This window comes from Phacochoerus africanus, chromosome 3 (assembly GCF_016906955.1).
Source record: "Phacochoerus africanus isolate WHEZ1 chromosome 3, ROS_Pafr_v1, whole genome shotgun sequence".
NCBI lineage: Eukaryota > Metazoa > Chordata > Mammalia > Artiodactyla > Suidae > Phacochoerus > Phacochoerus africanus.
In genome coordinates this window covers 34,637,198-34,663,853 of record NC_062546.1, presented here as the reverse complement: position 1 = coordinate 34,663,853, position 26,656 = coordinate 34,637,198, and the positions used below count along the sequence as shown (strand labels likewise).

General features: G+C 44.4%; 1 protein-coding gene across 5 annotated transcripts in view; it reads right to left on the bottom strand.

Moving 5' to 3' along the window:
* Positions 1–26,656, bottom strand: part of RALGAPA2 (Ral GTPase activating protein catalytic subunit alpha 2) — a 271,866-nt gene that overhangs the window by 189,261 nt on the left and 55,949 nt on the right. For 4 of the 5 annotated variants that reach the window (XR_007133912.1, XR_007133913.1, XM_047771595.1 and 1 more), the window contains exons 10-14: positions 17,958–18,185; positions 10,170–10,337; positions 9,040–9,177; positions 5,499–5,647; positions 1,233–1,344 (exon numbers count right to left, since the gene is read on the bottom strand). Coding sequence is in view for 2 of the 5 variants with exons in the window: in XM_047771595.1 (XP_047627551.1) it covers positions 1,233–1,344; positions 5,499–5,647; positions 9,040–9,177; positions 10,170–10,337; positions 17,958–18,185 (795 nt within the window). In the remaining 3 variants the exon portion in view is untranslated. Of the gene's footprint in view, positions 1–1,232; positions 1,345–5,498; positions 5,648–9,039; positions 9,178–10,169; positions 10,338–17,957; positions 18,186–18,287; positions 18,718–26,656 lie in introns of those variants that run through there. The other variant, XR_007133914.1, reaches the window with a different exon arrangement.

Genomic DNA, 26,656 nt, shown 5'->3' with positions numbered 1-26,656 from the left:
GTCACGCCCAGCCTGAGGTCCACCCTATGTTCTCCCATCACGTTACTCAAGGCCCGTCCATCAGACCGAGGCCTGTACTGGACAGAACGTCCCATTTTCCCAGAGTCCCTCCACACTGTTCTCTGTCAGAAATGCTTCATTAATACAATGCATCCCCAAAGTGCCAGTGCTTTCTGGAGTCCTGCTGCAACAGGAGCAGCCTCCAAGACCCTTGAAACTCCTTCCCAGGAGTCCAGCTCATCACCTGCCTTCTCCTCTCTCCCCCTCAGGGTGACTCAGAGACTCGCGTGCTGGACCCCTCTCACCATGAAATAAACGTAAGAAGCACAGCTGTCTCCTCCACTTTCTGCTCCCGCCCGAGGCCAGTGGCTCCTGACCTGGTCCAGGATCCTGCTCTCCCTGGACCACTCTCAGGTGCGCAAGCATCCTTTCCCACCCACCCACCACCCACAAACCCTGCTCTCCACACCCCCGCCAGCCCCAGATGCTGCCCCACCCCCTTCCTCTGCAGTCCCTCTGCAGAGCCTTGACTACAGTTGGGACCCCCACCTCTGCCCAGCTCTCATTTCCTCTGTCCACTCCAGGTGGGCCTCGTTCCCCAGCACATTCTCAGCCACATACATCTCATCAAAGCTGCTGAGTAAGGAGACTGGCCGTTCTCTTAGCTCTCCAGGCATCCCAGACACAGGGGCTCTGGTTTCCCTCCCGGCTCACTGGCCACCCCTCCTCAGTACCTGTAGTTGCTTCTCCCCCCAGCCCCGCCCCGCCACCCCAACACACAGGTGGCCCTCTTCTCTCCTGAGATACCACCCAGTCCTGCGGCTTCAAACACCATCGCTCACCAATGGCCTCACGTTTGTATCTCTAGGCTGAATCTTTCCCGCCCTATTCCATTCCCACGCTCTGCCCAGCTTTCACCTCTTCAAATCCACCTGGCTCTACACCACAGCCATCAGCTCTTGTCCTCTTCCTGATTTCTAACAATCTTAAGCAGATCACAAGAGCAAGGAGATGGCAGAAAGGTGGGAAGGCAGAAAAGCAGCCCAGCACTAACTGTAGAGAAGAGATTACAACCTTCAAGGCAAAGTGGAGGACATTTTCTAATCAAATGCCTATAAATTTTTTTAAATTGGTCTAATTTTACTCTGGAAGCTCTCAATGATTAAAACGAATTTGCTGCAAAATCCGATTCATTTCTTGCATCTGTAAGTGTTTTAATAAAAAAGACTTACCCTAAATAGCAAGCCTGCCAAGCTCTGGGCAAACAAGTCCTTCACTTGTTTATCCTTTGGCTTCTGCATGACGGCTTCTGTTATCCTGAGTAGTATCTGCAGCATCTGTTCCCTGGGCCGCCCAAAACAAAGCTCGAGTTAGTAATCACATCTCCACCGCACTTTCATTTATAGGTACAAGAAATTCTCTTAAGAAGGCAGCAAAACGGATCATCACATTACTCCAAAGTATGTGAATGCCAATTACATAATGAATACCATACTTAGCAAAATAAGCTACCTTATGGCCACCACAGTTCTAAAAACATGCCTCCCGTGCCCTCAACAACCGACAGGACAACACAGGCCTCATTCCGGCTGGCCCCTCTCCCCCTGCAAGACGGGAGGCGAGGCTGAGTTCACCTCGCCAGCCACGTGAAGGCAGGCGGGGAAGAGCGGTGCCTGTCTGAACTCCCGCAGCTCTTGTCAGTGTTCACATCTGGTATCTTACTTAACCCCGGGGGCGGGGGGGGGTCCTCTCCATCTCTGTGCGTGATGGAAAAGGACGTGGACTTTCTGGTCCCCATCCTGGGGAGGTCTGCGGTCAGCAGCACGGCGGGCCAAGCCTGCCGCACTCCCACAGGTCAGAGAGCTGGCAGAGGTCGCCACTGGACACCTGGGGCACGGAGCTCTGTGCCTGGAAGGTCCTGACTCTGCACACAGGGCCCCTGAGAACTGTGGCCACAAGGTCCGTGTCCCAGCGCTCCTCAGAGGAGGAGGTAGTTTCTAAGTAAAAGATCTCAGAAGCATATGAGACATTAGAGGGAGAACTAATGCCGCTAGTTATGCTACTGGTGCTAAGCTCTTTGGCCTGGGCAGAGGCGTTTTGCTTTCTTACAACTCAGTGACTTTCTTCACCTCTTCCCCAGAGGCTGTGCAAACGGAGAACACGTTATCTTTTGTACAAGGGAGGCCTATGATTTCTCTGGGAGAAATCGCCCCGTCCCTTTAAACTACTTAACTTCTTCGAGGTCCTGTGCACCAGCCACTTGTTCATCCTTATAACTTCCTCCTTGGGCTGGCTTGTCAGGGATCAAATCGAGCATTGGACTGGTCCAGGTTGGACACGGAGACCCCTAAATCCCTGTCGCTGTGTACCTCGCTCGTATTTCTGCATGTGGGACGGTGTTTTCTCTTAACGTGGTGCTGGACCTCATCACACTCCTCTGGGGCCTCCGGCCCTCCCCAAGGCTGACCCCATTTGACTTCATGCCAGAGTCTCCCCCCGCCACCCTGCCTACTGCTCATGGATCCTGCGAGCCTGGGAGGAAAGCGATGGGGTCAAGGGATCCAGACACACATGCCTGGAGTGGCCAGTGACTTTGAGGAGGAGGAGGAGAGAAATGGTGCAGGGCTGGGGACAGCCAGTGGCCCACCAAGTCCAGAGTCCCCAGGGCTCTGTCACCGGTGGAGGGAAGGGCCTCAGGGCCACTGTGGCCTGTGCACATCACGTGATGCTTAAGAAAAGCGCAGCCATCCGGCAAATGTGACAACAAGAAACGCAGAAACTTTCAAATAAGACCTTGGTCATGGGAACTGCTATCAAAACTGCAGCCTTGACAGAGGCAAAGCCTGACATGGACACAAGGCAGATCTAACTTCTGAACCTCTGAAAGCTTGGGAACCACGGCATTCCCGCGCAGTCTTCTGGAAGAGGATGGGGTGGAGAACTACCTCCGGGTTGGAAAAATCTCTGCTAACAGTTCTGACACCTGCTTGTTCCCCTGTGTTCGGTGAAGTTCTGACTCCTGGCCCCTCCTCTGAAAGGGGTCCTGCCTTGGGGTGGAGCGGCTTGGGGGTGGGGACACAGGATGGCAGGGGGGCTCTGCTTGCATCTTTATCCTTTACACTCTCCCATCTCTCATACACCTGCTCATCCACACACCAGCGGTCCCCTCCTTCAGGGCTACCTCTCAGCACCTCTCAGTCATTTAAGCCACTGTCTGGCCTAAGCCGACACATCATCTACAGTCACAGGCTCTGAGCTCCAGGCACTGCCTCTTCTCCACATGGCAGCCAGAGATCTTTCGGAAACGGAAAGTGGACTGTGTCACACTCTCGAGCACACGCAGAGGTGGCCGGGCCTTCCTGCAGCCCCTGAGGCCCTGGTGCTGGCTGCCTGCCCCCTGCCCTCCCCCACCCCACACACCCCACATCTGCCCCATCACACTGAACACACCGGGCTCGTTACTTGGGGTCCCTCCTCCATCCTGGGGGTGACGCTCCTCCCTCAGGGCTCAGCTCAGAGAGGAGGCCCACCCTCCACACCATGCCCCCTCCCCAGCTCCACTGCTCTCGGCACCCAGTACTACCTGACACAGCGTCTGGGCTCCTATGTCTCTCAGACCTATGTCTGTTGAGTTCACCTTCTGTCCTCATGGGAGACGCTCACTAGTTATTCGTTGGATGAAAGAAGGGGCGGGGGACTCGGAGGCTGCCTGGTCCTTCCATACCAAGAGCCTCTGCCAAGGAAACAGATCACATGCCCATTTGTGTGCTCCTTTTTTTCTTCTTTTCTTTCTTTCCTTTTTTTTTTTTTTGGTATTTTCATCTAGTCCTGAAATTTAATTTTTTATACTTTTACCTGGAAACCTCCGCATTATGAGAGAACAAAGAAAAATTGTTTAATTTTATTTCCTAGTATTTTTCACCAAAAAAGAAGATAATCAAAAATACCAAAATATGGAGTTCCTGTCATGGCACAGTGGAAACAAATCTGACTAGGAACCACGAGGTTATGGGTTTGATCCCTGGCCTTGCTCAGTGAGTTAAGGATCCGGCGTTGCCATGAGCTATAGTGTAGGTTGCAGATGTGGCTCGGATGTGGTGTTGCTGTGGCTGTGGTGTAGGCCAGCGGCTACAGCTCCGATTAGACCCTAGCCTAGGAATCTCCATATGCCATATGGCCCTAAAAAGACCAAAGGGAAAAAACCCAAAATACTGGTATATAGAATTCATGGAGTTTTCAAAGCAAACGAATTCAAAAATACTTGATACGACCGTTCTGAGGAGCTGATATTTCAGTTGGAGGCATCCAGCCTCTCTCATTACTTTCGACATCTCTGACACAGCAGGTAACTTTGCTGAAGCTTATCCCTGGAATGCTGTTTATCCCTGGAATGCTGCCGGCTTCAACAACTGCTTCTTAACAAACCAACCCCGGCTAAGTTTAAACGCCTGGGAAGATGGCATCAGAATTGGCACTTAGAATGAACATGTTGATGGGGCTCCTGCATTCGTGAACTTTCTGCCTGGCCGGCTTCCTCTGGGCCCACTCTCCCCTCATCTAGGAAAGAAAAAGGACTGGGCATGAAGCCTGGGAGGCCCCGCTGGCTCAGTCCTGCCTCATCCCATGGTTCCACAAAGGGCAGACTCCCACCCATAGCACCCCAAGCTCAGGGGTGGTAACAAGGGTCCCCAGCATTTCCAGGGTGCAGGAGCCACAGGCACCACCCACAAACGGCCTCAGTGTCTGAGGATACGGAGGGTGCTGACCACGGCCAGGCAGGCAGGGAGACCATGCGAGGGCCGGACGAGAGAAGCAGAAGTGAAGGGCTGCCTTCCCCACTGGTGCAGGAAGAGGAAGGAATGAGGAGGGGCTCCGAGGCTCTGGGCTGAGCAGAGGACTCTGAGCCCCACGAGCTGGGAGAACGCAGACACCCACGAGGGGAAGTCTAATGCACTGCTTACCTCTGGGATATTATACACACACAAATACCAAACAAAAAGGAATGACGAAAAGGAAAACTCTACATATAAGCACATTTTAACGATGCCACTATATTTTCGACTGCAGTTGGACAATCACTTAAAGTAATTGCTTTTCCAAAATGAATTTAAAACTTCAAGTTTAAAGCAATAAAATCAGTTTGAAGTCCTTTGGAACAATTAACCAACCCTCCTGGGCTTAATGAGACTAAACGACACCAATTACTTTCCACAAAACTGTTCGATGACAGTTTAAAATGGAAAAATCTACTATTAAGTAATATGACTGCTTACTTTTAACTTAAGAGCTTTTTAAAAACCAATAATGAACATAAATGAACTATCAAAGTACTGGATACCTACCTTCATAATTCACAGAAACTATTACAAAAGACTGATTATCATCTTATTGTTAACTCTGTAAAGCTATTCAACAAATGAAGGCTTTAACATTTTAATGATTATGCTGAAAAACAGGAACATCTGCTTTACAATACTAATTAATTCAAATAAACTCACCATGTCTTTTTATTCATTGTAAGCTCCATTATCATGCGCCTAAAAATAATCAAAACAGCTTTACAAGCATCAACTTGCTCTTTTAAGAGCATGGGAACTTCAGCACAGGGTTCCAGCAAAAAGACGTTTGCAGCATTTGTCAAAAATACCTTAAAATCAACAAATTTTACATGAGAAAATACAATTAGATAAACCTGAACAAGTTTTGCTTAAAGAGAATGATATCAATTCCATACTGCAGAAAATCCCCTTTGAATTGTGTCAGGAAGGCGAGTGGTACCAACACATACTCAAATTTTTTTCTAGTTCACCCCTTTGGATCCCTTAAAGACCTGTTCTAGGGAAAAACAATGCTATTACACATTTTACACAGTAATATTGTAGCTTTGGGAATGTATGAATCAGAAAGGCTCCTGAAGATTTCTTTTTACATCCCCTCAAAAAAATGTTCTAAAAAGGTAAAATGGGACCATGGTCTCTGCGTGAGGATCCTTACAGGCGGGAAGGAGAAGGGGAGCTGCGGTCAGGCGGTGGCTAAAGAACTATGCGATTCTTGCTGAGCCTTCAGCTCTGCTGACCTGCGGGCCTCGCTGATAGGGAGGCGGCCAGCCACCCATCACCAGGAAACAGGCCCGGGTACATGAACAACACAGCCCTCTTCTAGGTGCATGTGTTTTCAATGTGCGAAAGACATGAGGCACAGAATACAAAGCCTACGGGAATTCTTGGGGGGCGGGAAGATTTCAAAAAAAACATAGATGATCAGGTGGCTACTCTACACTCTGCCTGGAACCTTTGGGATGCAAGTTCCCTGTTCTCTCCCATCAAGGGAATTTCCGTAGGAAACTACGAGAGGCCTGGAACCAGGCTGCCCTATAAGTGGGTGACCACTTGGGGGCGCTACTGCGACATAACACGTGTTAACGCTTCTGATGCTAAATGACCCCTCAAGTCAGTTATTCTGAGCTGGTGACGAGGATGGATCTTCTCCATCTTTCTAGAGCCCCAGACCTCCTCGGTCCCCTTTCTGTTCAACAGCACAAACACTGGATCTGGGATCTGACACAGTTAACTCACTTGTGGATGAAATCCACTAATACAGCATCTCAGAGGAGATGCATAAAGTGAGAAATTAAAATGAATATACTTGTGTGTGTATGTGTATAACTGACTCATTTACTGTACAGCAGAAATTATCGCAACATTGTAAATCAAGTATACATCAGTAAAACTTTAAAAAACGAAAAAAGTGAGCATACTCAAGTCAAGTGGACAAACCAAAATGCTGACAGACTCTAAGATTATTTTATGCAAGATTAAAAAGGCATTATCTCCCAATTTTCTATGAAGAATCACAAAATAAACGCTATAGTAGGTGATAATAGATAACAGCAATTGTGAAGAACTCACTAGCCTTCAAGTAAGAAAAAAGAACACAGAACTTTTTGACTAACAAACTATAGCAGTTTTAGTGACTTTTTAAAAGTATGCCATAGATGATACACCGCAATGCAGATCTTTTTCTTTTTCTTTTTTTTTTTGTCTTTTTGCCTTTTCTGGGACTGCTCCTGTGGCATATGGAGGTTCCCAGGCTAGGGGTCCAATCAGAGCTGTAGCCGCCGGCCTACGCCAGAGCCACAGCAACGCCAGATCCGAGCCGCGTCTGCGACCTATACCACAGCTCACGGCAACGCTGGATCCTTAACCCACTGAGTAAAGCCAGGGATCGAACCCTCAACCTCATGGTTCCTAGTCAGATTCGTTAACCACTGAGCCATGACGGGAACTCCCAATGCAGATCCTTATAATTCAATATATGTGGCCTCTTCATTGAATTTTAAACTTCTGCATATTCCCAAGTAAAAATGAGAATTCTTCATACATTATACTTCTTTCATTTTATTTAAAAAAAATCAAAACTCCATGAGTATTTATTACCATGTTAGTATTGGTTAAGATAAAAATAAATCAACAAAATTAATATATATGAATTGCACTTGTCAAAAGCAACGACTGAACAGTACTATCTTATTAAAGCTCCATTTGGCCACTTTCTCCTACTTAACTAAGTAAAGGACCAAGGTACTGGATACAATAAGAACGAAAACAGGTATTTAAATCCAAACTAAATATTTCTAAAACCTGTAGAGCTACAGTTAAGCAGAAAATGTTTTTCTCGGCTCATCCAAGTGGACGTAACTTCCGGAAAACAAATACCTCACCTAAAATCAGAGAAATAATAGGCAATTGTAACCTCAAGGCAATGCAATGGCCGTGGGTTACCACAGCAACCTGGAAATGTGCTGGGCAGAGGGGGCAGGGCAGGGATGCCTGCGAGCATCGGGCTCGTGGGCCAACAAGTAACATTTATGAGCAGCACCAGACTATTTTGAAGCTACACAATTAAGACTGTCATTTTTTTTAAGTAAATTTCAAATTAGTTGCCAATTTTCAATGAAAAATGAGGAAATTCATTAGTTATAGCATATCAAACTGCTAATTAACTTTAAAACAAAAAGGATCCCATGATAAGGAATCCTACCAAGAAACAGATGACAGAAAGATAGCATCGCTGAAAACTGGGTAACAAGCAGACCAGGCTCATGCCTTCCCCTGGCCCCACACTGGCCTCTGTATGGGAGCCTAGCTGGACAAAGCTGAATGTGGATGTGGGCTGGAGGGCGGGGCCCAGGAAGCAGGGGAAAGAGAGGGACCCCATGTTTTCACTTATACTTTAACAACCTTCAAACTGGATGGGACCCAAGAGGTAATCTCCCAATCCACATTTTTGAAATCAAATCCTGAGGTCTGGGGAGATTAAGTAAAAAGCCAAAGCTGCTCTTTCTAATGTTCCCAAGTGGTATTGGTTTAATTCATAGATTCATTTTGGCAAATATCTAAAAATTACAGCATTAATCATTCTTCATTGACACAGGCAATCTTTAAGATGAGTATTATGAGATTATATAATCACTAAATTTATCTTACAAATAGGAATCCAGGTAACCCACTACACATATGTGTTCAGAAAGATACTTTTAAGATTTAAATTTCTGTCATTTCCCATTCACTTTATAACAATTCCTCTCAAAAAACTGCAACCAGGAGTTCCCATCATGGCTCAGTGGTAACAAACCCAACTAGTATCTATGAGGATGGGGGTTCAATCCCTGGCTTCACTCAGTGGGTTAAGGACCCGATGTTGCCGTGAGCTGTGGTGTAGGCTGGCAGCTGCAGCTCTGATTCAGCCCCTAGCCTAAGAACTTCCATATGCTGCAGGTGCGGCCCTAAAAAGCAAAAGACAAACAAACAAAACTGCAACCAGTTCAGATGTCTCCTTTGACTAGAAAAAAAATCTTTCCATTGAAGGTGGGCAATCAAGACAAAAACTTAGGATGAGATTTTAAGAGCTGTGTATGGATGGACAGCAAAAAACATGACTATCCTTTATATGATGTTACCACCAATAAACACAATGTTCAAACTGACTCCCTCTGGAACACACCGCCCCCCCCCCCCCAATCTGGGGCAGGCCACATACCTGCAGCATTGCCTGGGCCCCTGCTTTCACGTTCTGATTTTCCTCTTCCGTCACACACCCTCTGCTCACGGCACTCGTGAAAGAGTACGTTCGTCCCCAACTGGAAGATCGCTTGTGACCAGAACTTTCAGATGAGGTCTTTCAGAAATAAGTCAGTGAGCAGAGTGGGGAAAGCACAGGTTGCATATTTAATTCCTCACACTCACCAGAATTCATAAGAATACAGGTTCTAGAAGGCAAGTCTCTCTTCCATTGTGCTTACCCTTCTACTTCCAATACCTAAAATAGTGCCTGACACTTAGTATGCACTGAAGAAATAAACAGGTAATGTTTGGGCAAAGACTGAACGAGAGTGACTATTCATTTATCCTGACCCCGTGACTAGTTATTAAAGTGATTTCCCTAATGTTGAAAAACGACATTATGGAATGAATATAGATATTTACAAGTGATATACCTTTGGTTACATATATTTTTTAATGTTTGTTGTTAATTGCTACAACAAACACTTTTAGAAATAATTCTCAGACTAGATTTCAAAAGAGCATGCCAGAAATATACATACGAGAGCCACTCTGTTGTTTTAGATTTATCCAGCCTGAGGCTTTACCTAACATGGAATGAGGGTCCATCCTAGCAGCCCCCCTCTCCCAGGACAGCACCCACCCCTGCAGCTGGGTGCATAAACATGGGGTTAGTCCTTCCAAGTGTGTAACATCAGGCTGCTTCTGGTATGGGCCACTGTACGAGAATAGTCTGCCAAAATATTCTAAATTTAGCTTATCAAATACCATTTATTTAAACAGCAATGATAAGGCAGTAATGCTTTTAGTCTTATACAGAGATGTGTAAAGTACACTGGCTTATTAAAGGATTCTCATGGGATGGTGAATAAAGAAGCTGTCATGTATAGGAGGCCAAGCCCAAGGTTAGGAGGTGACCAAGGACCCTGAACAGAGCACAGAAGCAGCCTCCCTGAGGCAGTGCTCCTGGAGCTCAGCAACCTGAGAACATCAGACCTCATAACAAAGAGGTCGCCTGCCTGCGTGCTGCTGACTGGCCCCTGACAGAGCAGGTGTACTTTGCTAAAATACAGACGGCCCCAACTCCAACAAGTGATGAAATATTACCTCCTTGGCATCGGTTTCCGGAAATCCTAATTTTTCAGCATCTTCTTGGGCAACTTCTTTTATGTCTGGTTCCTCCATGAACACAGGTTTTTCCTGGAGGATCCACTTTCTGTACACCTGAACTACTTTTCTGGTGACAGCTATGTCACAGGAAGGCAACAAAAATGCCTAAAATGACAAGAGAAAGTCCCTTTAACACCAACTCAGATCACCATTGAGCCAAAAAGACATTTTCAATGACTGTCACCAATTTCAGACTTCCCTTCAAAACACGGGAAAGCATCATGGGAATATAGTATACAAGGCCCCATATTCGTGTGCACACCAAACTCATCTGATGGAAAAAAGACATCTATGTAATAACTGGGTCCAAAAGCAAAACACAATCTAAAAGTAACTTCTATATTCTGAATAATTTTCCCACAAAATAACCAAAATGCATACCTAGAGAGATATATTAATTGGCTATATGAACAGTAATACCTGTGCAACAGTGACCTTTTCCCAATAAACCAGAGACAGATGATGAGAGAACAGACATAACAGCACAGCCAGCCGTCACATCTCTTCCCAAGTTTGCGTTCGGTGAGGTGTTGGTAACTTGAACGGGCCACAGTGGGAGTCATAACACCACAGAGGATGGCAAATGGTATCTACAGGCTCTTCTTTTCTCTCCTTTGTCTTTTTCTGCCTTTCTCTTTTCTTTCTCTTTCTTCCTTTCCCTTCATTCTTTCCTCCCCCCCTCCCTTCTTTTGTGGAGAGCCAGTTGTCCAGCCGGCCAGTTAGAGCACTGGGCACATCTATGTGAACTTTTTAACATTAAAGAACTCCGGAGTTCCCATCATGGCTCAGTGGTTAACGACCAGACTAGTATTCATGAGGACGTGGGCAGGTTCGATCCCTGGCACCACTCAGTGGGTTGAGGATCCAGAGTTGCCATGAGCTGTGGTGTAGGTCGCAGACACAGCTCGGATCCCGCATTGCTGTGGCTCTGGGAACCCCTGCCCTGGGAACCTCCACATGTTGTGGGTGCAGCCCTAAGAAGACAAAAGACAAAAGACAAAAGACAAAAAAAAAAAATTAAAGAACTCCTTACATAGCCACAGGTAAGAATTCTGACATGATGTGATCAGAATCCAAATGTAGACAACTATGTAACACAAATCAATATCAAGGTATACTATGTTACGCTCCTCCTGGGAAGCAAATATAAATCCTGACTAAATAAAAGCATAGTAAAACCAAAATTATTTGCATAGTCTGGTCAATATGATAGACTGCATATTAATTAAAAAAATTAGAAATATGAACAATAAAGTCAACACTAACAAAACAATAAAAACAGACAATAATTTAAATATATAGATCTAGATAAAGTATCAGAAAAAGATGAATATGAAACTGAAAAATAAAACCAAAATCCAAAATTCCGTGTAAGTGACTGACAAGAGAATGAATATAACTGAAGAGAAAACTGGAAGAAAAATCAGATAAAACTATCCATCTGAGGAGTTGCATCACCACAGGCAACTCCAGATAAAACACCATAATGAGGAGTTCCCTTATGGTGCAGAACTTTAAGGACCTGGCATTGTCTCTGTGGCAGCTCCGGTTGCTGCTGGGGCATGGGACTGATCCCCAGCCTGGTACAGTAGGTTGGGGGTCCCTGGGCCAGTGTAGCAGGTTAAGGATTTGGTGTTTCCATTTGTGACGTAGGTCGCAGCTGCACTCAGATTTGATCCTTGGCCTCGGAACTTCCACATGCCATGGATGTGGCCAAAAAAAGGGGGAAAAAAATATCCAGCAGAAAGCACAGAGAGACAAAGGCTGGCTCCATCAGAAGAGAGGTAAGAGAGAGAGCATATGGAAAAGACCTCTCCATGGCTGGAGATGCAGAACTAGTAAAAAAGGGAAGAAACCATTTTTGAGGAAAGAATGGCTGAGAATTTTGCCAAAACTGATAAAAGATCAAGAATCACAAAGAAACATAAGCAGCATAAATTTAAAGTATATTACACTTAGACTGCTGAAAACCAAAGAAAATCAGAAAATCTTAAAGGACCAAGTGGGAAAAAGACACACTTCTTCCAAAGGAACAGTCCCATGATTTAACACAATTTCTTTTTAAAAAAAATTTTTTTAATTGTTACCTCCCCAATAAGCATAATTTCTCATAGAAACAATGAAAGCCAAGAAGCAATGAAAGAAAACATTCAATGTGCAGAAAGAAAACAGCTGCCGAAGTAGAATTTTACATCCAAGAAGAATGTACTTCAAAACTAAAAGCAAAACAGAAACGAGAGAAACAGAAATGAGAAAATTTTTATTGAGACCTGATCTAAGAGAAATACTAGAAAGAGAAGGAAAATAATCCCTTAAGCAGAAGGAAAATAATCCCAAGTTAGAGATTTGGGAAGAAATAAAGTGCAAGAAAAAGGGTAATTATTTGTGTGTGTGTCTGTGTGTGTGTGTGTGTGTATGAATGAATAAAAAATGAATATATGTATATGAATAAAAATAAAACTAGATAAAACAATTATAGTAGTTCTGAAAGAGATGATACATGTGTATGTATACATATTTGTGTATATATAATACATATTTTATATTCATAATATGAAATTAAATGGTATATACCTATAAACATAACAATGCCATATAAACTGAGAAGGAGTAGATGGAACTGAAATGCATACTGAGAAGGTAAAAACTGTAACTAATGCTAGATTTTAAGTTAGGAATCCATATCGTTAACCCTTAAAATATTACAAATGTGTGTAAAAATACTAATTTAGAGGAGAAAAATTGGATGCTAAATGCAACCATTCTGAAAAAATTCAAGACAGTTAGAAAGTAGAAAGACAATAGATTTAAATTACAGTGGTTCCATTAAATGTCAATGCAATACTGCTCCAATCCAAAGACAGAGATTATAAGGTTGAATTGTAAAAACTATTTAAAAGACCGCATGCCACTGAAAAGAAGATATCCAAAACATATGAATATGGGGAAGTTCAAAGAAAATGTCAGAAAAAGATATACCATACAAACGCTAACCAGAAGAAAACTGGAGAGCTATATTCAGCATAGGCAAGAACAACTTTAAGGCAAAAAAAAAAACACAAGGCTAGAGAAAAAGAGAACAAATTCTTAATGATCAAAGATTCCACTCAAATGAATATATAGTAATTCTAAACAAGCATCACAACTAAGAATTTTACCTCAAAATATGTATCTATACATAAAATACTGATAGACTTTTAAGAAAAACATAGAGAAATCCAGTCACAGTAGGATATTTCTCAGGTAAGAAAATAGCAGACACAGCAGAAATGAATCCGACCAGGAACCATGAGGTTTTGGGTTTGATCCCTGGCTTTGCTCAGTGGCTTAAGGATCTAGCGTTGCCATGAGCTGTGGTGTAGGTTGCAGACATGGCTCGGATTCCGAGTTGCTGTGGCTGTGGTGTAGGCCGGCAGCTGTAGCTCGGATTAGACCCCTAGCTTGAGAGCCTCCATATGCCATGGGTGTAGCCCTAAAAAGACAAAAAAGAAAATAGCAGAAAAAAAATAATAGGGATAGAGGAGAGCTGAACACATACATCAGACCTTCTCACTCTCCTCCACTCTTCATCTCTCATACTCTTTTTTTGTTTGTTTGTTTTTTGTCTTTTGTCTCTTTAGGCCACATCCGCAGCATATGGAGGTTCCCAGGCTAGGGGTCTAATTGTAGCTGTAGCCACCAGCCTATACCACAGCCACAGCAGTGCTGGATCCTCAACCCACTGAGTAAGGCCAGGGATCGAACCTGCAACCTCATGGTTCCTAGTCGGATTCATTTCCACTGTGCCAAGACGGGAACTCCTCTCTCTCATACTCTTTTATCTCTGTGTCCCAGAGGTACATTGAGGATAATTTCTTCAGACCTCTCACCCAGTGTATTCCCTATTCGGCCGTATCTAATCTGCTATTAAACTTACCTACTGAGGTTTTCTTTTAATATTTCAATTACTACATTTTTTCATCTCTAAAAGTCCTATTTTCTTCCTATTTAAATCTGCTTAGTCATCTACTACAGTTTCTTTTTTCCTGAAAACATGTGTAAGCTTCTCTTTCCTTTCTTTAGACACGCTAAACATTTTTATTCTGATGTCCTTGTGAAGTTTATCTGCTACTTCTGATTTTTTGTCTAGAAAAGTTCTGATTTATAAATTCCTAGTGGAAGAAAGAATGACCTGAAGGTATTATACTCAGCTAAACTGCTCTTCATGTGCAAAGGCAAAAGGAAAACACTCCCCACTAGAAAAGGATTCAGGGTAGATAAACAACAAGGAGTGACAGTAGCACAGGAAGTGATACTCAATTATCTTGTAAAAACCCATGATGGAAAAGAATCTGAAAAAGTATGTATATATATAAAACTGAATCACTTTGAGATACACCTGAAATTAACACAACTATAAACCAACTATAGTGCAAATAAAAACAAATAGGAGTTCCCGTCGTGGCGCAGTGGTTAACGAATCCGACTAGGAACCATGGGGTTGCGGGTTCAATTCTTGGCCTTGTTCAGTGGGTTGACAATCTGGTGTTGCTGTGAGCTGTGGTGTAGGTTGCAGACGCAGTTTGGATCCCGCATTGCTGTGGCTCTGGCGTAGGCCGGCAGCTACAGCTCCGATTAGATCCCTAGCCTGGGAACCTCCACATGCCTCGGGAGCGACCCAAGAAATGCAAAAAGACAAAAAAATAATAATAAATAAATAAATAAATAAATAAATAAGACTCAGGGAATAGAGTTCCCAAGACACCTTCTTGAAAACATCACTCAGCAACAAAAGGAGGCCAACCAGGAAGTCAATCAAAGCAAGTATTTTAGAGCTGTGGACACAGAAGGAATGAAACTCTACATACAGAACCAAGACTAAACACCTCTGCACATCAGGAGGCCAAAGCCAACAGCAAAGGATCATAAATGTGTAACATAAATTTATAATATAATGAAATCAGCAGATGGGGAGAAGAGGCTGAAAAAAATACAAGGATTCTAATTTCTTCACATTTCATAACTAAGTGCTATCCAAAATTACAACATGCAGTTAAAAAGGGACTCCAACGCCTTCATGTTATTATAATCTTTGTATTACGGACGTATCTTTCAGTCATCAGTATTTCTTATGGTAAAGGACTATTTACTGGAATTTCAACAATTCCTTCAGTTTTGCTTTCTTTTCTTCTGTTAAATTCAGATGAAAAATAAAATTTAGAATGACTCATTAAAATTGCATTAAAGAGTCATTAAGAATTAAAGATTCTACTGTCATAAAGCTATTCTGTGGTCCACCACCCCACCCCCACCACTTCCGCACACCTGTCGTGTCCCCTGCCTTAACTTTAGTCAGTCTTTGTCTGGCTCACCTGTTTTTGGCCATGGCTGCCTGCCTATCTACCTGTTCCTGACTACCTAATTCTACCTCTGTCTGCCTATCTGCACCTGCCCTCCTGTCCAGCTACACCTCTCTGCTTCTCTCCACCTCTGCTAGCTGGCCTGTTTTCTACGCCTGTCTGCCAGTTTATGTCTATCAGCTCATCTCTCAGCCTTCCTGTCTACCCATCTGCCAGGCTGCTTTCTGTCTGATTATATCCTGTCTTACCCATGTCCTCTCTGCTGGTCTGCCATGTTGCCAGGCCAGCAGCCATACGTACACATACAGGAATATCTAGAATGATGCGCTCCTGACACTGATACAATGCCAACAGTTACTTATATGGTAGTGTTTTGAGTGCTTTGTTTTTTGCTTTCTCTTCTGTAATTATATATGGAGGAGGGCTGTTTATATGTAATGAACAGTCATCTTTTTTTAATAAAACTAAAGTTGTTCTTAGGAGTTCCCCTTGTGGCTCAGTGGTAACAAACCCAACTAAGCAGGGCAGATGAGACAGCAAGGGGGCATTTAGAAGGCAGGCATGGGCTTAAGAAGCAAGGTCTGGACAGAAGCTTGCCTGGGAAGCAGACACCACAGCTGAGCCCCCACGAGGCAAATGTGGAGTCAGAGAAGAGGCCCAAGGCCATAACCTTGGTCATCAAGTGGAATTTGGAGTAAAACCTACACAGGGGCCAGGAAGACAGGGAGTGAGAAGAACCCAGGCAGTGCTGGGCTGCAAAATCAGGAAATATTCTATAAGGGGAATTTTAATTGGAGATTAAACATTTTCATAAGTAATTTTTTTTTATTGGTTACAATACAAAATACAGTAAAACCTCTAAGTTGCTTTGCGTTATGCTGGGACTGTTGCTCTTTTTTTTTTTTTTTTCTTTTTCTTTGTCTTTCCTAGGGCCACACCCATGGCATATGAAGATTCCCAGGCTAGGGGTCAAATCAGAGCTGTTGCCTCTGACCTAAGCCAGAGCCACAGCAATGCCAGATCCAAGCCGCGTCTATGACCTACACCACAGCTCGCAGCAAAGCCGGATCCTTAACCCACTGAGCAAGGCCAGGTATGGAACCCACAACCCCATGGTTCCTAGTCAGATTCGTTAACCACCGAGCCACAACGGGAACTCCTTGGGACTGTTGCTCTTAGGGGATGTTTCTGTGCTGTAAGTCTCAGAGGTGAAGGTTTCCTCCTCCCCTCTCCCATCTCCAGTCTTGCCTCCAGGGGAAGCTCTTCGAGGAGCATAAAGCAGGTTCCTTCTCCCCTCCCCCCAGCAGGGTCTCTGCCATCCAACAGCCTCCCCCTCTGCTCAGGGCTCAGACTGAGCCAACATCCCCTCATCACACACATGCTCTCCGTTTTCCAGAGCACCAGTGTCCAGATGCAGGGGGCCGGGGGCTGCCCCCACATGCAGAGCCCCTGTCTCAGCCCCATGGAGGCCTCTCCCAGATGCTGCAGCTGAGCATTTCTGCACCGCAGCACTACTGACACAGGGGCCACACACGGCTGGGGTGGGGTGCTGTCCAGTGTACTGGAGGTGCTGAAAATCATCCCTGGTGCCAACAGCACCACCTCCCTCTCCATCTGAGACAATCAAAAACATGTGGAGGCAAGGCCAAGGTTCCCCAGAGGCAGAACCAGCCATAGCTGTGGGCACAGCTGCTCCCAGCTGCTGGCCTCTGATCCCTCCAGCTTCCTCTCTTGCTGTAGCTGTTTCCCTGTTTGCACCCCCACTCTTCCCAACACGTTCCCATCCACCAGCTTCCATGGAAGGTCTGTTATTTCAGTGTCTTGGCCTAGGTTCCTTTCTTTGCTCTCGCTCCCCTCCCTACCACCTCCTTTTTCCTCTTATGCCATAAATACTTCTATCAGAGGGACCTGTCATGCTCCTCTGCAGGCCAAGTCCACCTTGGATTGTTTGCAGAAACCTACAGCTTGAGAGCTGCCTACAGCCTCGGGAACAATCCAGCCTTGGGCCTGTCTCTGTGCTCATGCCTTGAGGAGGGTTCAGGAACAGCTTTATTCCTGGGTCTAAAGTTTGTTATGGAAACATGAGGCTATCTGTGGGATGATTCTGCTCAAATGTAGAACTTGCCCACCACATGTAGGAATTTTATAAAAACCAAATCAGGAAAAACACATTAAAAATTACCAAAAATCCCCAATTACAGTATCCCACACAGTAAATAAAAGGTGGGCTTAGAGAAACGGCACTGAGTTCTGTAACTGAGCCTAACTTGTCCATTACATTTCTGACGTTATCATGTATCACGAGTAAAAGGACAACAATCTTCAGCTTTCTGCTCACACGGGTGCACACAGTGGAACAGGCACATGGGCGCTCATGTGCACTGACCTGACGGAACACTTCGTTCACGAAGTTGACGTAGCCACGCGTGGACAGCAGGATGCGCTGCACCATCTCGTACACGGCACGGTGCTCCTCCTCGACGCTGCAGAGGCTCGAGCTGCTGAGCCTCCGGTCCGACAAGGTGCTGCTGTTGGAGTGGCTTCTGTCCGGCTCGGCTGCCCCACCGTCCAGCTCGGGTGCCCGGTCTTGCACTGTGGCTCCACCCCCGACAGTCTGGAAGAAAGTCACCAGCATTCCTGAGCATCCCTCCCCAACCCAAGAACAACTAGCAGACTGAAGACCTGAAGATGTGTCTTATTTAAGGAACTCGCTTACCATCAACTGGACAAGCTGAAACCAGCCCTGCTCCAAGCACAAGGGGCTCCAGGACCTGCACTGTGAGTTTTTCCAATTCACCAACTCAGTTATTTCAAGGGGAAAACTACTGAAGTATTGACCAGAGGGAGGCTGTGAAATTGTATCAACCTAAAAAGTTTGGTTTATACCTGTAAAATCGCAGAATAAATTAATGTGCATTGACATTATATTATCACACCTTTGGTCTCTACCCTTTTGGCACTTCCTCTTTGGGCACAGAAATGTGAAAATTTGGAGGATTTTTTGCAGCCAGTGTTGAGAAGCATCATCTGACTCATACAAGTAAGTGATACCTTGATTGGAGGAATGTCAATACCTTTAAAGGTAGTTTATAAGAAGAATTCTGAACTGAGTTTCATATTCAGACGCTCGAATCAAATGTAACTAAAATATTTATAAAATTAAATATTTACAGACCTAGGAGCACAAAGAGATAAAATAATCCATGTAACTGCCCATAAAGTTTAAGTTGATTTTTGCTCTCATTTCCCCTAAAGATTTCTCCAAACATAACATATATACAATGTTACTTCATCTTCGTAAATTACACTATTATTCTTTGAAGTGTCAAAAATATATAACCCAAATACCACTAAAATTCCACCTACTGTGAACATTTTTTTACAAGAAGTGACAAGATATGAGTAGTACAAAATAATCATGTCAGTAATTGCAAGGACAGTTTGAAAACAAAGCAGATATCCAAATAGCAATCTCTAGAGAAAATTAGTAGAAAATTATATTTATAGTACTATTTCTCTTCCTGCCTGAGCTATTGAGCCTGTGTGGCTTATCAAAATCACTGTCCCACTGTGCAATGAGCTACCCTACAGAAATTATTTCATCTTTTTGATGGATCAACTACCTTCCATCGAAAAATAAAATTTTACTCATTTTTACTGATACACACATTTTTAATCTGTAAAGCATGGAGGCTGGATTAAGTCTAATGTCCCTGACCACTCAATAACCTGGGGCTTTTTGATCGATAATTGTCATTTTCCCATAAGCCAAAAAGAAAGAAAGAAAAAAAAAAGCACATACATACTTACATGGCAAATTAAAAATGGCCACAAATTTTTTGGCACCCCCTCTGTGGAGGGTCAAGTCTATGTCTCCTCCTTTGATCCCCACGGACTGAAGGACTGTGTTAACCAGCAGAAGGGGAGGGAGGGAGGCACCTGTACCAGGACCAGGCCCAAGAGGCTGGCTATTCCCATTTCGCCTCTCTTAGAACACCTGCCCTTCGAGGCCTGAGCAGCCGGGGAAGAAGTCCAAGTGCACTGATAGAGGGGCTGCGCTGGGGGATGGGGGGGTGGGGGGAAGGCCTAGCTGTGCCCAGCCTTCCTCCTACACTCCCGGGAGTAACAGGCACATGCATGAAGTCACCCTGGACCCTCCGGACTGACCAGCCAACTGAAGACCACCACCCCTGGACCTCAGTGAATGCCACATGAAACACAAAAATTGTTCAACCAAATCCCACCCCAATTCCTGACCCCAAAAGGGAGATATGTAATATGATTAAAGGCTCCTTATTTTAAGCTACTATGTTTTGAGGTCATTAGACAACTATACAGCAATTAGTTAACTAAAATAACAAAGAATTATGTTTAAAGGCACCAAGTAACTTTAAAAACTGAGCTGTTATCTAAATAGAGCACCATGGTATCATAGACAAATTTCCCATCATGCCGTAAATTGAACATTACTTTCCTTCATAAAACAATGCTTTTCTTGGCCTCCTCTCAACCACATCAGCAAAAAGCTGCTTTCCAGAAACATCTGTATGTTTTAACAGATGTAAGTGACGAGAGTGAAAACAAACTGATGATTCAAGTCTCATTTCTTGCCTCTTTTATGAAGACTAATAGGAAGAATATGAACATAAGTTAACTACAGAGAGGTCTGTTTTCTGCCCAATACAATCAAGCTGGAATTCGCCACTATGCTTTATTTAGTATGAGTGGATTCCAGAGCTAAATGCAGAGATGATTTTGATTTCTTTGGCACATGATGAGGGCTTGGCTAGTGATACAGACAAGTCTGCTTGGACCGGGGCTGCACTGGCAGGCTTCAGGAAACTGAGACGGGGGCTACCACTCAGTCCTCCCCTCTTACCTGGTCTCCTTTCAGCCCAAAAATCACCCCGGGACTTGCTCACCCTCAGGGTCAGGCCCGAGGATGACACCCGCAGAGCAGGTGTGAAAGGAGGATGCAGCTGCCATCCTGCTGGTGATGCTCAGTGCCTCAAGCCCCCACCATGGTTTGCCCACGTGGTTGGGGGCAGCCCACACTTGCCTTGGGAGATCTTGAGATCACAGAGCACTAGAGTGTAGTCCACAGACAAGTGGGTCTGTGTGATATGCAAACTCCCGCAGGGGTGTCAGTCTGTGTGATTCACTTTTTCTAATTGTTCATCCCCTGAGATACAACAATTTCAGGAAACCACAGCCCATGAATCATTACTGAAGGGCTGGTTCCAAATTAGTAAAAGTGATACTTCAACAAAATAACTAAAGAGCTATCATAGAAACAAGGATGATCAACTGTCTTAGCACCTCCAACTTTTTTTTTTCATTCTGTTATGGACAGAACTGGTAAAACATAGCTGCTGCAGAATAAAATAAAAATCTCCACTCTGTTTTCTCTGATGCAGGTACTTCTCTCTCATACAAAAACGAATTATCAAGGAATAAATGATAGTTCACCAAGGGAGCTCCCTTTGGGGCTCAACGGTTAAGGATCCTAACTAGGATCCATGAGGATGCAGGTTCAATTACTGTCCTCACTCAGAGGGTTAAGGATCTGGCGTTACCATGAGCTGTGGTGTAGACTGCAGACATGGCTCATATCCTGAGTTGCTGTGGCTGTGGTGTAGGCTGAAAACTGGAGCTCCCGGTTTGACTCCTAGCCTGGGAATTTTCATATGCTGCGGGTAAGGCCCTAAAAAGCAAAAAAAAAAAAAAGTTCACTGAAAACATTTTCAGCTGAGCTGATGCACCCAGAATATTCAGATTTGAAAGGCAGGTTTGTGGTCATTGTCACCTGTGTGGTTTGGGATTTCCCAGCAACATATTCTCGATCTCACATGAGTGATACCACCAAACAAGACCGGTTATCAGACCACATTCTCCAAGGGGTAGCGAGCTAAGCCTGGGCGACGCACCAAGTCCTGTCCTCCCTGGTGGAAAATACTGTCAGAGCTATCAGGTCTAGATCAAAGGGAAGTAGATACACTTTGGAAAACACACACGCACACAAAACTCACACAAGGCTTTTAACACAGAGTGGTACAAGTACGAATTCTATTTGGAAGCTGCACTCAAAATACTGTTTTAGCTACTTGAACCGATTAATAAATTCAGCAAAGTAGCAGGCTATAAGATTAACATTCAGAAGTCAGTCGCATTTCTGTATACCAGCAATGAAATATTAGAAAAGGAATACAAAAATACAATACCTTTTAAAATTGCACCTCACAAAATCAAGTACCTCGGAATACACCTGACCAAGGAGGTAAAGGACTTATATGCTGAGAACTATAAAACTTTAATCAAAGAAATCAAAGAAGATGTAAAGAAATGGAAAGATATTCCATGTTCCTGGATTAGAAAAATCAATATTGTAAAAATGGCCATACTACCCAAAGCAATCTACAGATTCAATGCAATCCCTATCAAATTACCCATGACATTTTTCACAGAACTAGAACAAACTATCCAAAAATTTATATGGAACAACAAAAGACCCAGAATTGCCAAAGCAATCCTCAGAAACAAAAACCAAGCAGGAGGCATAACTCTCCCAGACGTCAAGAAATACTACAAAGCCACAGTCATCAAAACAGTGTGGTACTGGTATCAAAACAGACAGACAGACCAATGGAACAGAATAGAGAACCCGGAAATAAACCCTGACACCTATGGTCAATTAATCCTTGACAAGGGAGGCAAGAACATCAAATGGGAAAAAGAAAGTCTATTCAGCAAGCATTGCTGGGAAACCTGGACAGCTGCATGCAAAGCAATGAAACTAGAACACACCCTCACACCATGCACAAAGATAAACTCCAAATGGCTGAAAGACTTAAATATACGACAGGACACCATCAAACTCCTAGAAGAAAACATAGGCAAAACACTCTCTGACATCAACATCATGAATATTTTCTCAGGTCAGTCTCCCAAAGCAATCGAAATTAGAGCAAAAATAAACCCATGGGACCTAATCAAACTGAAAAGCTTTTGCACAGCAAAGGAAACCAAAAAGAAAACAAAAAGACGACTTACAGAATGAGCGAAAATAGCTGCAAATGATGCAACCGACAAGGGCTTAATCTCTAGAATATATAAGCAACTTATACAACCCAACAGCAAAAAAGCCAATCAATCAATGGAAAAATGGGCAAAAGACCTGAATAGACTGTTCTCCAAGGAAGATATACAGATGGCCAGCAAACACATGAGAAAATGCTCAATATAGCTGGTTATAAGAGAAATGCCAATCAAAACTACCATGAGATACCACCTCACACCAGTCAGAATGGCCATCATTAATAAATCCACAAATAACAAGTGCTGGAGGGGCTGTGGAGAAAAGGGAACCCTCCTGCACTGTTGGTGGGAATGTCAACTGGTACAGCCACTATGGAGAACAGTTTGGAGATACCTTAGAAAGCTATACATAGAACTTCCATATGACCCCGCAATCCCACTCTTGGGCATCTATCCGGACAAAACTCTCCTTAAAAGAGACACATGCAACCGCATGTTCATTGCAGCACTATTCACAATAGCCAGGACATGGAAACAACCCAAATGTCCATCAACAGAGGATTGGATTCGGAAGATGTGGTATATATACACAATGGAATACTACTCAGCCATAAAAAAGAATGACATCATGCCATTTGCAGCAACATGGATGGAACTAGAGAATCTCATACTGAGTGAAATGAGCCAGAAAGACAAAGACAAATACCATATAATATCACTTATAACTGGAATCTAATATCCAGCACAAATGAACATCTCCACAGAAAAGAAAATCATGGACTTGGAAAATAGACTTGTGGCTGCCTGATGGGAGAGGGAGGGAGTGGGAGGGATCGGGAGCTTGAGCTTATCAGACACAACTTGGAATAGATTTACAAGGAGATCCTGCTGAGTAGCATTGAGAACTATGTCTAGATACTCATATTGCAACAGAACAAAGGGTGGGGGAAAAAATGTATACATGTAAGGATAACTTGATCCCCTTGCTGTACGGTGGGAAAAAAAATAAATTATTAAATAAATAAATAACAAAAACAAAATAAATAAAATAAAATACTGTTTTAGGAGATCCCTTTGTGGTTCAGCGGAAACAAATCTGACTAGAATCCATGAGGATGCAGGTTCAATCCCTGGCCTTGCTCAGTGGGCTGGAGATTCAGCATTGCCCTGAGCTGTGGTATATGTCACAGATGTGACTTGGATCCCACATTGCTGCGGCATCAGCCGGTGGCTTCAGTTCCAATCCAACCCCTAGCCTGGGAACCTCCATAGGCCTTGGGTGTGGCCCTAAAAAGCAAAAAAATTAAAAATAAATAAATAAAAGGGCTCTTGTAACAGCAGTGATTTCTTTGAAAAGAGATTCTAGATCACCTGACTTAGTGATGTTCACTATACACAGGTAAAATTATATTAAATTTGATATTACAAACAAAAACTGTTCAGGAGATGAAAATAATCCTATGTGCTTTTATTCCTGCAACTCCATTTCCAAAATTTAAAATTTGGTTGTTTAAATTGCTTTTTCTCATGTACAGTGGAAATGAGGAGCAGACACAGGTGAGATAAGGCAGGACACAGCTGTGATGGGAACACAAGAGACAAAGGTCGGCTGAGTAACAATCACCCTAGATCCCCTTGTCCCCAGAACCTCTGCACATGCCTTATAGGGCAGAATTGACTGAGCAAGTGAGATTAAATTAAGGATGCGGAGATGGGAAGGACCGTGGATTACCTGGGTGGTCCCAATGTGATCACAAGGAGGCATAGGAGGCAGGAGGATGAGACACAGAGAAGGTGAGGCGAAGATGGAAACAGGTGTAGAAAAGGTGGTGTGAGGTAGGGAGCGAGCCTCCAAGGGGCCAGCGAAGGCACGAATACGGACCCTACTCTGGAGCCTCCAGAAGGCGCAAAGAACCACCAACACCCTGACTTTAGCCCAGGGAGACTGCCCTGGGATTCTGATCCCTACTACTGTCAGATAATAAATACATGGTAATTAGCTACAGCAGCAGCAGCAGGAAACTAATCAATAACATATTGTGAGGTGCAGAAAGGTTACCACAGCAGTGGCCATTTCCAGGCGGAGCCATGTGCAGGGTATGACAGCAGTGGGCCTGGGAGTCATCTGACCAGCAGCCAGCCCCACCCCCGCCTCTCAGACCCCAGTGCTCTGTGCACCCCTGCGAGCAGCACACCGGCCTCCCAGGAAGCTGAGCCCCGAGCCGGGGAGCATTCTGTTTCTTGGAAGCCAGGCACGACCCTCCCCAGCTGCTCACACACCCAGATCTGAGCCAAGCAACGCCGTGTCTGGTCCTTGCTCTAGAGCACGCAGGTAACCTACATTTTTCCACCCAGACAGAAGGAAAGGGCTTTATGTTTCTGGATTGTCCCCAAACATGAACTAGGACAGCAGCACCCCAGCCGTGGGCAGCAGTGCTGCCATAAGCGGAGCAGGCCACGGAGCTAGAGGGAAAGGGCGGAGGTGAGAAGAGGGGCTGAGGTGGGACCACAGAGCAGGGGAAGCCACATCCTCAGCCAGCCTCACCACGAGCTGCTCTTCTACGACATTCAAGTATCTCTTTTCTGCCTAAGACAGTTTGAGTTCTGGTGCCTTTCCTCTGTGAGGATGGTAAACCCTCCTAAACTGATTCAGGAGCTCAGACCCTCATGACACTGAAACGGCTAGATTACACAAGTGGGTGACTCACAAGGGTGAAGAGTCAAAGGGAGAAAAATCAGAACCTGGACGCAGTGGTTAATTCGCTACTTCTCATCATCCAAATGTATTTCCCAAGAATGAGTAACTTATTTTCATTACATATAGGTGACGGTTTTCTGTAATTTTGAAACTAGGCAGGAAGAAGTTACATCCTTGTTATGCAAGTGTTTTGAATTGCCTGCATAACCACATTAAGAGGCAATGAAAAAAATGTATCAGAGTGCGACTGAGTTTCTTATATTCCCTACAAAGTTCTATCTGAGGATTTGAAGTTTTTGCCTACTGATGGGTCACTGTAGCTCAGAATTAACTGTTTCCCTGACTGCTGGTGAGACCCAGGGCCATCTTAGTTTCCTCTTAGATGAACTGCCTGTCACCTCCTTTGTTCTTTTGGTTTTTTTCTTTCTTTCTTTTTAGGGCCACGCCTGCCGCATATGGAAGTTCCCAGGTTAGGGGCTGAATCGGAGCTACAGCTGCTGGCCTACACCACAGCCATAGCCACACGGGATCCAAGCCAGGTCTACGACCTACACCACAGCTCATGGCAATGATGGATCCTTAATCCACTGAGCGAGGCCAGGGTTCGAACCCGAATCCTCATGGATATCAGCATATTCATTTCCACCTTGCCACAGCAGGAACTCCCTCCTTTGTCCATTTTTCAGTTAGGTTTGTCTCGCATCCGTTCACAGGCGCTCTTGATAGAGCAGAGATACAAACCCTCTTCACAGCCATGATGGGACTGAGGCTCCTCAGTCTATTGCTTGCACCTGGCTTTACGCTCCCTTTTGACATACGACCCTTTTTCAACTTTTTAAAATAGTGTCAAACCTCATTTACTCTATGGTTTGTGGGTCTTATCTCTACCAAACGTGGTCTGCCACTTCCCAAATGCATACATCCCTATAGATTTTCTCCTAAGTTCTTCATCACTTTCTTTTTATATTTAGACCGTAAATGAACGTGGGCCTTAAATCAACATGGCATGTGCTTATTTATGTCTGTGATTTGAAGTAAGGCTCTGAGAAGAGACTGACAAGACAGACAGGTTTCTTTCACTTCCAGGGCTGCAGGTTAGATTAGCTATGCAATACTAAATTCAGTGTCCTTCCTTTGAAGTAACTGCTGTTTCTGTTTGAAAGTCTGTATCATTTTTTTCTTAATCCCTGCAAGTCACACGCCTGTTTAGGTTGGTGTCTGTTTTGCTAATTCTTCCTGGGATTCAAAGCCCCTTTCAAACTTATGGTCTCCAAAGCAGACAGTTTGGGGGGGGGGGGGGGTGCGCTGGGGTTGTGGGTTGGAAATCCTATAAAATTGGATTGTGATGATCA